Source organism: Cyprinus carpio, chromosome A8 (assembly GCF_018340385.1).
Source record: "Cyprinus carpio isolate SPL01 chromosome A8, ASM1834038v1, whole genome shotgun sequence".
In the NCBI taxonomy this organism is placed as follows: Eukaryota; Metazoa; Chordata; class Actinopteri; order Cypriniformes; family Cyprinidae; genus Cyprinus; species Cyprinus carpio.
Window position 1 is genome coordinate 40480 of NC_056579.1, and position 13046 is coordinate 53525.

The following is a 13046-nucleotide window of genomic DNA, read 5'->3' on the forward strand; positions in this document are numbered from 1 at the left end:
GTTTAAGGGGAGTTAACCTTGTCACGCGCCGTGGCTATATTGCTTGTGTTTTGTGATTCGGAATCAATATCAGTATCATTCATCGCCTCTATAGATGTCCTGGCACGACTTAAGCTTATGTGAAAAAGATGCTCAGCAGATTTTTTATACCAGCTCATCCCAAGGCCCAACGTTAGGTCAGAAAAGTTAGAACTTTAGATATTTATTGGCAACATTTTTCTCAGATCACGCCGCAGCAGAAATTACTGAATAGTTGATGCTAGAATGAGTGTTCTTTTAACCGGTTAACCATTAAACGACTGTTAAGATATTTGACAGATAAAACATCAGTGTTAAACGGTATTATTTAAAAACAGTCATTTATCTTATTGATCGTAATTTATCAAATATTTAAAGGTTTGCTGCATGGTTAAAATATGCTACGTGTATACATGTTTTTAGTTTTTAGTTTTTTAGAGTTTTTTATTATTTAATTCAGAAATAGGTCTGATGCCGACACGAAATGTTTAAAATCATTATAATAAACTGTAAACTTAGCTAGGCTATTTAGTTCCCCTCACTCACACACATCATTTCAATTAATGTTTAAGCAGAACAGACCCCTGGCCACCCATTTTCAGAAGTTATAGCAATATAAACAACAAGGCCAAAAGGAATTAATTTAGGCGAAACGAAACTGAAACCAGGTGGGGTCTATCATTCGACACAACCATTAAAAATGTTTCGTATTCACGCTGGGTGGTTTTATTTGAATGCCAACTTATTATTTATTAGGTACTTCATTCACGTTCCAATATCAAAATGTTTGGCATAACATTCGGTGGTACCTGGGTGAAACACTTAACCCAGCACTAATTTTAATCGCTATTTAACTGAGCAGTTTGGTTTTCCCCCACTGTTGAGTGGAATGTATATTTATGAGATGAACAGGCTGCAGTGTAAAAGTAGCAAAGCTTAAGTTGAGCAGTGCATGCAGCTCCAGTGACAAGCAACTGGAGTTTTCCTTCTAACAGTGAAAGCCGCAAAATACTCGGGTTAGTGTAAAGATAACTCGGCATGGTAAACGGTTTGCTTTATTTGTGGATCACAATAAAAACAAATCTTTTTTGTGTAAAATAAGCCTAAAGAAAAAATATAGGATGCCGTTTCGGCTGTAGTTTCTTTTGCTGCAGCCAAAAAAAATTAACCGAAACTGATTTTTGTTAGACATATATTATTTCATAATATATTAAGTAAAAAAAATGATATTTCTCGATAGGCCTATTTTTGTTTGTATATATATATAGAGCCAACTTTATTCTGTTCTTTCCTCCCGCAGAAGCGCTGCAGGTGTGTGATGTGATTTGAAGCCATTGAATCCTCATGTTCTGTTGTTAGCGCGGCTTTTTGCACTTGTAAAATTAATACAATGTTGATATTTCTTAAAGGGTCCAGACAATGATCCGTTCTGAATGTAATAAATTCTAATTTCAAATATATCTGGCGGCGGAATAACGGTTAATAATCGGTTAAACGGACACGTGGTGTCGGTTAGAGGAAAAATAACTAAATGAACACACTAAGTTGACATAGTTGAACCACTAAAAAATTCAAATTCATGTCAGGTTACTCACACCTCATGTTGTTCCAACCCATTTTGAATGTAATTGTATTAATCTTAGACACGTATTATTAGTTTTAAATTTCATCATTTTGTCTTTGCAATTGAAGTTTAGGCAGTAGACTTATTATTTCATAGGAATTTTGTAATAAAACACGTTATGAACATCGCCAATCTGTTTACTTTATCAGATGGAGCGTGGAGGAGATCCGGACAGTTCCCGACGTGCTAGATGGGTTCTAGCACCCATAACCCCAACACAATTCTGATAGAAGTGTTCAATGAATAAAACGCACTTATATGATGAGGTTTTATATTTTAGCTATGAAGTTATGTTCATTGTCCTAAATATTAAACTAAATATTAAAGCCCCTGAGTGAAAATCAAGGTTTTTATGATGTTTATTTGTCTTTGTGGTTTTAAATATTAGCTACATTACGCAATCCAAAACAAATCCATTAAAGAATCAATTCCTATCATTAGAATGCAAATATACCATACCCAGCACAAACTAAAATAAATTATAGCAAATTCAAAAAACACATTAAGCTGTGGTTTAAGGTGATTAGATTACAATTTGCGATCTACGGGGACTATCATTTTTTTTTACATGATATGCAATGTTTTCACCGAGTAGTTTCAATCTGTTTAATGAGATTTTGTAAAAGCGATATCTTTACTATTTCAGATACCTGTTGAAATGCAACATGTAACTTCTATGCTTGCTGTTGTCTTGAATGTGTGTTAATACATTATGTGAAAGAGAATGTTGCAAAAGTGCTATAGCCTGAAAATAACATTTTATTAAGCCCACTTGTAAGTCAACATGAATGTTTATAGAATGTTTATTTTAATAAATTGTAAGTCGGAAAGAAACATTGTAAGGACATTTCTGGTAACGAATAAAAATAACGTTCCAGACAACCGTTCCGCCCCAAATGGAAATTTTAACGTTCCTGTCGGGATGTTCCAGATAAACGTTCAGTAGATGTTATAGTTTTTATGAAATGTAGTTGCAAGAACGGTGATAGGAACGTTTATGTGACCATAAAAACAAATACCATTCTGGAACGTTAAGCAAACTGGACATTTAACGATTTTTGGAACGGTCGAAATAAACGTTCATAGAAAGTATATATGTTTTTATATGAATTTAGGTTGTCATAGATTTACGTTATTTAGGAACGTTTATGATAACCATAAAATAGACGTTACTGGGAAACATTAAGCAAATGGACATTTGAAAAACGGTTTTTGAAAAATTCTAAATAAAAGTTCAGAGAAAGCTATATTATTTATGAACTTTAGGGTTTCAAGAACGTTTTAGGAACGTCTTGCTAACCATAAAAATAACGTTCCTAGAGAACATTAAAAAACAAACTGGACATTATCCAATTTTTAGGAATGTGGTTAAATAACGTCCCCAGCAACCAACAAGGAACGTTAGGAACCTGTATCTCAGAACATTAAATTGTTAGCTGGAGGCTGGATCAAACATTAAATTAAAGTATGGACGACCCTGTGCCGGTGACAGCAATCAGACGGTTGAGTACCGATAATTTACTAATTAAGTTTTATTTTATAACGTTTAAAGGTGCAAGTTTACATCGTGGAATGCTACCTATGAATTAATAAGTAATTCCCACCAATTAAGAATTCATGAGCTATTTTGATAATTACTTTTACGACGTGTATTCTGTGGCCATGATGTTCATAAAATTCCGTGTTGAGTTTTAATTGAACAGAAGTATGATAAGTGAATCAGGCCAGCACATTACATATAACTTATCCAGAGAACAGAGCATGGTTGTGTATATGTTTGTAAGATTTACCTGCAGCCCCCCTTTTTTTTTTGTAATTGGGTATTAACTGGGAATACTGGCTTAATTTACTCGTCGTGTTTAACCATATTTAAAGTATAAAATATCGTTCATAATTACCTGCACTTGACTGACTAGTTGTGTTAGCCGGTTGTTTTGGGCATTGTTTTTGCATCTGATGAATGAGGCGATTTGGCAGTTTTACCTAGCTTGTTACAATTTGGCCTAATCTGCGGCCTACTCCAACATACAGTCCAGTGGTTATCATGTGTTTAGTTTCTGTCATGTTTGCTGCATGGCCAATATGAAGTGATTTTATGGATTGCGTTGGGTCTTTGCATGTAGGAGCGAGAGATTTAAAAAGGCACTCGGGATATTTTCATGATCTCAAAATATTCTAACAAGTCGTTTCACTTTTCTGGTCCAGATTATGTCATTTCAGTTCAGAGATCAATATAGAATTATTTTTGCACAATGCTAGTAGCAACCATTTTGCTACTGATATTCTGTTATCCCAAGTGAATTGTTCTCTGCCTAACTAGTTCCATGAAAGTGCAGAATATTTAATAGAAAGAATTGACAAAACAATGAGGAAAGAGGGAGATCATTCCAATTGGTGTGTATTGCCTACTTTTCTACTTACACCATCTTGAAGTTTTGTAATTAGCTATGTCAGGACATGATATTATCGTTTTGGCTCTCGCTCTAAAACTCCATCAGTGCATAAGTGTTAAATCATATATATATATATATCATATTCTATATTATAATTATATATATATAGTATGTATGTAGTGTTTCCAGTTTGAATATTGTTAAACAACATGTTTCTTATATTATCTCTCTATCTCTCCTCTGTCTCATCTCGCGCGTCTCTCTTTCTGCTAAGGTTGAAGCCTAACAGCACATGTCTATCCCTGCAGCAACTGATGGGAAAAGGGGTTCGCTTTCGGTGCTGTTTAGTCCGCAAAAGTGACCACACATAGATATTATATACTTAGAAATATATTATATAATAGATAATTATACACTATGGTTCAAAAGTTTGGAATCAGTAATACTTGTAATGTTGTTTAAAGAAGTCTCTTCTGCTCATCAAGGCTGCATTTATTTGATCCAAAATACCAGAAAAAAGGGTAATCTTTGCAAAATGTATATTATAATATCAAATATATGGTTTCGATTAAAATATCCTTAGAAAAATATATTTATGTCTTGTGATGCAACGCTGAATTCCAGCATTTTCTATTTTAAATAAATGCTCTTCTTTTTAACTTTTTTATTCATCAAAGAATCCTGAAAAAAGTATCATAGCTTCCAAAAAAATATTTGGCTGTTGCCAAGATTGATTATTCTAATAATAAATCAGAATATTAGAATGATTTCTGAAGGATCATGTGACACTTTATACTGGAGTCATGGGGGATGGAAATTCAGCTTTGCATCACAGAAATAAATTATATTTTAAAGGATATTTAAATAGAATCCATTATTTTATATTCTAATAACATTTTGCAAGATTACAGTTTTTTTCTGCATTTTTGATCAAATAAATGCACATTTATATTTTGTGTAAATTCTAGGTTGTTTAAATTAAATTGTCACTCAAAGCACACTTAGTAATTACCTCTGATGCATCATAAAAATCACATTTAAAAACAAAACTACTGAGATTAATATATTGATGTATATACAAACTAATGTGGACTACAAACTAAACCAAACAGGGGTCTAGAACTGCGGTCCTGAAAACTGCAGCCATCGCTATATCATCCATACGGTAGGTGGCGCTGTCACACGAAAAAATAGGGTCCTAGACTGCGGGCTGAGTCCTAGATCTGTGGTCCTGAAACTGCAGCCTCCAGTTGTGCAGGAACATACTATTGTGTCAGACAGGTTGCTCACGTGACATTTACGTCATCAAGCTCAGTTTGAGTCTGCGCAGTACGCTCGACCCCCAGGAAAGTGCGTGCTTCTAATTGACTTCACTTGTCTCCGTTGAATCCAACGGGGTCGCTGTCTCCATTTCTTTTACTGTCTATGGTATTTACCATAGACTATATAAAAACATGGACGTAACGTCCGTGACGTCACCCGTAGACTCCTGAAGAGCATTTTTTAAAGCTCAGCGGGCCGTCGCCATCTTGGCAGCGTGTCACCGCGCGACTCTCCCGGATAATCGAAAATGGGCAAAAAGGCAGGAGCTGGTTGCTGAAGCCACGCCCACGCTAGCTCGACGGCAGTGTCAGCAGCGGCAATCCACCTGTCACTCAAGTGGCCACGCCTTAGTTATGCAGGGATTTAAGGCTTATTATAATTTAAACGGATGAAGTTATAAAAAAAATTCAGCCCCCTCACAGTTGTCATGAAGGGCAAAATTAGCTATATAGACCAAAATAATTTTTTGAACAAGGATGTAAACAAGGTTTTTACTGCTGTAAAGTTGGGCATTTTAACATGGGGAGTCTATGGGATTGACTCCCTTTTGCAGCCAGCCTAAGCGGCCCGTCACTTCCTTGTTGGCTTCACGAGAGAGAGTAGCAGTTGGGCAGGTTTTGTTGTGAAAACCTGCCAACCCTGTTACACCGTCATTAACTCTGTGGCTGGACAGACAGGAGGAATAGACTGTTTCTTTCTTTGGTGAGAATTTTTTTCTGTTGATTATGTCTAGTTCTTGATTTTACAGTTAGTAAAACTAGTGTTTTACTAAAATTATGTCTGTGTGGCATTATGCTTTTGAGTAGAAATAATGACGCAGTTTTTGAAAATGTGGTTATGCAACACCGTCTTTTTGTCACATATGAAATTTGTCAAGATACACTTGCAAAACTCTTTATAAGTGTGTCCACTCTTCATTTATATTCATAAATAACAATTTCTGAAGTCTAAAAACTATTAGATGTTTTTTTTATTTTAGACCTTTTGGTTTTCATTTTGTGCTTCATTTATATTCATAAATAACAATTTCTGAAGTCTAAAAACACGCATTACATTTAATGCACAGAGGCATTTAACCCATAATGCCTGAAGATTTTGGAGAACATCTGACAAGAGATCAGAGACATTCCTTCATCCAGGCCCTTCTGATTTCCAGATACATGTTGATGCTTTTCCTCTTTTGTTCACTCCACTTATTTTTTATAGGGTTCAGGTCAGGTAACTGGGATGGCCATGGCCGAAACTTGGTTATTTTTTCAGTGACCCATTTTTGTTTTGATTTTGATGTTTGTTTTTTGGATCATTGTCCCGTTGGAAGATCCAACCTTGGCCAGTTATAAGATTTCTAGCATGGACAGTTAGTTTTTCATTTTTTTTATCTGTGTGGTATTTGATAGAATCCATGATGCCATGTATCTGAACGAGATAGAAAAATCCAGGATTTCTCTAGCTAGGGAGAAAATATGCCCAAAACATTAAAGATCCAGCAGTATAATTAATTGTACAAATGGGGTACTTTTTATCCCTGTGTGCACCCATCTTGATTCAAGATTCAAGATTTTATTTGTCACATACAAGTTATATGGCATACAACAAGCAGTGAGATGTAGGTCTGGTGTACTCTTTTTAGACTGTGCAAAAAAATAAGAGAAAATTAAATACAAATAATGAAATATACAAAAAAGACTACTACACAGATGATTTGCAGAGATGCTACACACAGACTGCTACTCAGATGATGTGTAGAGATGTAAACAATGTACAGTGAGGATGTTGGCATAGCTATGGTTATCTCTAAAAAAGTGCAGTGTGCAAAGAGTTATTGGGTTAACCCTACACTACCAGAGTCTCTAAGTGGCATTGTGTGTTAATGTCACCGATATAGTTTAGTGAGTCTGATAAGTAGAGGGAAGAAAGAACAGTGTGTTTAATGTCCATATTTAGTAGTCTGATAACGTGAGGGAAGAAACTCCTTCTGAGACTCTCCGTTTTTGCTATCAGCAAACAACTTGAGTGTTTGCTGCTAAAATGTTAAATTTTTAGTTTGTGTGTTTTAAAATATGCTGGAGTTTTTGAATGAGAGAATTTTCTTTTCTTGATTTTTCTTGAAACCCTCCAAACAAAATGTGATGTAGGATGCGTTTGATAGAATTAGTTTGAGACTTCTGACCTTGAGACTCAACTATTTTCCAACCATCAACTATTTTGCAAACTATCCTCCTCACATTGCTTTTTAAGACAAAATATATGCATCCTTCGTCCAGTGCAAAATTTGTAGATAGTTTTAGTGGTTTGAAATTCTAATTATTGGCCTGATGTGTGGGAAATGGTCAAATTTTCAACACTTTAGCTCTTTTCTTACAGTGTACCTTTCTACTTATGGAATGTTTAATCAATGTTTTGGGATGCACTTCAGAAATATAATTCTTTGATTTTACTCCGGGTTGACAATGATTAAGGGAATTTGGCCTTGTGTTCCCTCATATTTATATTCCCTGTGAAACAGGCAGCCATGGCGGGGATAATTTCATGTTCCACTGTCCACGCTGGTGTGATTAAAAATCGCAAATATGAATAGGGAGATATCTTCAGAGCTATTGTAATGCATTAGGAATCCCTAGGGGGTACCAACTAATTGGGGCCATTTGTGTACTAGAGAAAAAATATTTATTCGTAATGTTGATTTTTTTTTTTGTTCTTCCTCACATTTTCACTTTTTCCTCGGTTTTTTTACATTTTTTGAAATGAAAGATCAAGATTGATAAACAGATGCAGGCTTATTTTCACACGCCTTCTTTATAACATATTTACCAAGGGTTGTAAATAAAATTTTGAGCACAACTGATATGTTCTAACTAGCTTTGAAGTATGAATCCTAAGCTTGATTGGATTATGTTTGACATGTTCTGTTGTTCATGGTAAGCCCTAAAATAGAAATGAAGCCCACACAGAACAAGCGAGGAACTTAATTAAACTGGAATATCCTAGTTTATTTCTCTTTTAGGTCTAAAATGGTAAAATGAAAAAGATTTACTCCAACCCTTGTGTGCTCCCATTGTGCAGACCTGTGATATGTATCGCATTGTCTTAATAAATGCGTACTGTTAGTTATATTATTTTCTTATTATTTTGTCTCTCTTACATTATTTTTGCATAGCCATTTTTGTTCTTTTTCAGACCTTAGAAATAATTTAGCCTTTTTTGCTACTGTGTATTATAGATTGATAATTGATCAACCTCTGCATGTGAAATGATTATGTATTTGCTGTTTTTTTTTTTTTTTTTTGCTTTTCTCATTAGCTATAACTTTTTAACTCTTATTTATTGTTTTAACTCTTAACAGAATTTTAACTGATTACTGACTACTCAAGAGAGGGTCATGGCCGAGTATGCAGGAGGAAGAAGGAGTTTGGTGGCGTTTTTCTGACCAAAGCATCTTCAGTCTCCATCCAACAGATCATCTAGGATCTTAAAATAGCCTTTATATTGCATAGGGAACAGAGACCTACAGTACCTTCAGTGAACAGGGAATGCAAGAACCGGGATCCTAACTCAGTAGTTAATGTTGAACGTTGTGAAAATGAAAGAAGATGGTTCAGAATGTAAATCTTGAGGGTGAAACGTTTTTCCCGCTCTTTGATGGACATAAAAAATCGGACTTAAATAATCCGTCATTGCCACTTTATATGGACATGTTCATTACTAGAGGACCTATTAATCCACTCATTTGCTGTCATCGATCGCACTAATATTTTGAACTTTGCTTCTTGTGGATGTGCCCCGTGCTTGAATATGATCTAAATGGGAGAATGCGTGCCTCCATGTGTGCCCCTGGTAAAGTACACAATGTTTCTTACTTTGCGATTCTGTCAAACACAAAAAGCTGGATATACACTACACACAAACTTTGGACAGATTTTTGCCCATGTTTTCAGGTCTGGAGAAGTTGATGTTAGTTGCCGAAAGTCAGAGCCAGTCTGCACCTTGTGGGCAGGCAGAATTGACAGATTTAGCAGAAAATAATGTATGATGGTAAACACTCAGGATTTTTTATCTTCAGGTTATGATTCTATCCAGTTGAAGATCAAACATGTTTAATATTTAAGTCCAGGTTTCCTTCAGTAACCATAATGTATAATGCCTAGTGTTTTCAAATCTGTTAAGATTTTAAAAGTTGTGTAGCGTATTCTGGCTTTGAGTAATGTTAACCAATTACCAAATAATAAGAGTTTATAGATGCCCTAAATAGTTCAAAAAAGTCAAAATTTTAATGTTAAAAGTTGTTTTAAAGACAGCGAATCACAAAGATACACTGTTTTCAAATGTATATTACACAAGTCATTTACACTATTGATTCAGTTTTGTTAAAATGCTGTTATGGCTATGTTGTTAAAAACATTTTGGCTGTAAGACATGTATGACTAGAAATGTCAAATCAGCTGATAAGTCATGTGATGCAGCAAATACGTCACTTGAGCAAAAAAGTTTCCATGACTATGTTTGTAATATATGTAATCACTTTCTTTAAAGAAAAAAAAAACTTGGTTTACCTTTCTTGTAGGGAACCATGTTTATTGGGATTGTACTATTGACACGAGAACAACATGCTGTGTTCCTTGTCCTGAATCAACTTACACAGATGAACCCAATGGACTCACAGAATGTTTTTCCTGCACTGTGTGTAAAACAGGTGTGTGCCCATTAACTTCATGGTAAAGAGATATAAAACTGTAATAAGGAAGTGCTGTCTAATGTATTTACACTTTCAATATGATGATTTTGTTTTGTTTTTGTGTCCACAGTCCACACTTAAAAGTGAAAAAAGGCCTGTACACGCTCTGCAGATACAATTGTGAGCCTCAGGAAGGATTCCATTTGCTTAAACTAAGTAAAGGCACCTGTGCATTAGCAGTGGAACACAGTAAATGTAACCTGGACAATATATTAAACAATCAGGTGAGTGTATACAGTATATACTCAATTGTAGAATTTTAAAAACAGGGACAAAATGCATGCAAAATGTGTTTTAGCTAATGTATTTAACCCTAGTAATTACAACAAAAACAGTTTAATGACAATTTATATACATTTTATATTTTTACAGGAACAGCATTTACTGATACTTTATGTGCTGGCTGCATAGATGGAACTTATTCAAATGGCTCTCTAAAGGCCTGCCCTACCACATTCAAAGTGAGAAGTGTCCACAGATCATTTTAAGTGTCCACAATTTCATTTATAAGATTATTCTAAAACCTGGATAGACTAAAATTAATTACTGAATTAAATCTCTTTCAGATGTGAGCTATGGGACTTACAGAAAAAAAAAAAAAAAAACAAATAAAAGCAGGAACATCGTCCTCTGATGCTGAATGTGAGAAGTGACTTCGGTTGGTCTTATAGTTGTAGTCACAATTACACTTCTTGTAGCTGTTGTGGCTGTGGCTGCTGTTAAATTAGCATGCATCAGAAAACATAAAGCAAGGCGCTCTAAGAAACGTAAGAACTAAATTCTTACTATAAAATTATATATTATACTATATAATTTTAACGTTACTATAATTAACATTAGCAGTACTAATACTTTTTTATATAGCAGGTTTCTGTCGCACCCCACAACAAGCAACTGAGGATGATGAATCGGTAAGTGAATTTTTGACCTCTTCTTCTTTATTAATGCAGTCAAACATTTCAAAATAGGATTATAATAGGAAGTACCTTACTAAATATTGATGTTTGTCTTTCAAAATAAAAGTACATAAAGCTTATTTTATTTATTATTCTTTTTAAAGAAATGGCAGTCCTCAGCTGGACCTACTTTGACTTTGGAAAAACAGTATTAACAGGTAAGATCCAACAGCTGATCAATAAGATCTTTATTATATTATATTATATTATATTATATAAGAGTGCTCACATGAAACCTGTTGTGTAGTTCTTCCTTTGAAAAAGTGCTTAGTAAAGGTCCTGACATTTCAGAATCTATGCCCCAGAATTTCCAAATGACAACAAGATCAACTTCCTTTGTGAACCAAAATGTACAAAGGTTTAAAAAAAAAAACATTAGCATCTATCACTAGTCTAAAACCTCTCATTGCTCATTGTTCTCATTGCTCAATTAAATGACACAAGTAGTGCAGTGAAATTAAAAGACCATTGTGGGTAGTAAAAAAAAAAAAAAAAAAAAAACACAGGACAATTACAATTACACAGGCCAATTTTGTGTTGAGTCATACAGGACATACAGGCCTTTTTACAGATTACATTATGTGCTTAAGCACATCAGTGGAACAAAGGATTAATTATGCTTTTCTTTCCACAGAATCACAACAGTTTTTTTGTTTTTTTTTCCCCCCTCTAAAGAAAACAGAGGAGTATGTGCTGACATCAAGGACTCTAATAATGTTAAAAGTGTATGGTTGATTTTATAAAAAAATGTTTTAAATTTTTTAATAAAAACTACACGATGATGTCCCCATGTTTTATGAGCCATTAATCACAAAGAAATCAGTGACCAGCCAGCTTCTTTCTGGCAAATGTAAATCCGCAATGTAGTTTTTTTTCTGGAGTGACCATGGATACACTGATTCCAACATCAACTGCAATCAAGAGAATATGGCAAGATAACTTTTTTCTTTTGTGAAATGCAATAACATACTGTGTTCATCATGGGCCAGCCCGAAACCGCTCCCTATCCACTATAAGGGCTTGGGGGCCGCGTTGCATTCTGGGATGTGGCGGCCATGTTGATGGCCTCGTGAATGTAAACATACAGCAAGTCGACTCGCGCCGCGGGCAACGAGAAGAAACAGAGGTTGGGAGAAATAAAAAATATGTTAAAATTCGCGAAAAGGTTGTGGGATTTACAGGGATAAACGCTAAGTAGGGATGCCAGGGATCGGTATGTGGACAAAAATCGGCACTATTAACGGTTTGGATCAATATGAAAATCCCAACAAAGAGTGGAGCACCGACGACGACGAGTTGCTGCCGCACTTTTGCAAATTTTTGCATTACAGATATCTTCGTCTACCTTGTTGTTTTTTGTGTGAGCGCCTACACTTCAGAAACAGTTCCGAAGCTACAAGTCATTGGAGTCCTCATGTGCAGTTTCACAAATGGATGGGTTAAGGAGCTGCAGATCATAAATCCGGCAACCAAAGGTAAACTGCACTCCGCCTAGTTGCTAGTTTAGTAACCGTTAGTGCTAACAACCATTCACATGTACTTTTAACTAACTTATGTGTTTCAAAAGTTTAGTTAGTAGCTGTCAACCCTCCTGTTTTTTTTCCGGGGTTCTCATGTATTTTTGAGCTCTTTTTCCCGCTGTCTTCCCCGTTTTTAGTATTTTCCTGTAAAATATCCCGTTAGCCCTTCCATCGGACCTGTCAGTCTCTGTGCTGTTGTCCTGTTGCTACACAGTTGCCCTTCCAGCAAAACAGATATTTTCAAAACCATCGTTTTGCTTAACGTTACTTGAAAGCAACCTTAGCGTGATATTGGCCTTTTTAAGATAACAGCGTGGTTGTTGTGAGAACACGATTTCACACCAATGTAAGCAAAGTCACGTTAGACATAGCTTCACAATCTCGCTTAGTTAATGCAGCAGTTTGGTAGTACGAATTTTTGCTGTCAGCAGAGGATATAGCAACAGAAAGCTGAATGTAGAAATTTCGTCCACCGTATTT

The 13046-nt window shown here is 35.2% G+C and overlaps 1 protein-coding gene and 1 long non-coding RNA gene across 2 annotated transcripts in view; one reads left to right on the plus strand and one right to left on the minus strand.

Moving 5' to 3' along the window:
• LOC122145982 (tumor necrosis factor receptor superfamily member 14-like) overlaps positions 1-9927 on the minus strand; it is a 15462-nt gene extending 5535 nt beyond the window's left edge. The window contains exon 1 of the mRNA XM_042763001.1: positions 9909-9927. Coding sequence (XP_042618935.1) covers positions 9909-9927 — 19 coding nt within the window. The remainder of the gene's footprint in view (positions 1-9908) is intronic.
• A 775-nt stretch (positions 9928-10702) lies between these two features.
• LOC122134281 lies at positions 10703-11181 on the plus strand. The gene is made up of 3 exons (XR_006160599.1): positions 10703-10857; positions 10955-11001; positions 11151-11181. It is a non-coding gene; the product is annotated as an uncharacterized LOC122134281 (long non-coding RNA).
• Positions 11182-13046: the final 1865 nt, after the last annotated feature.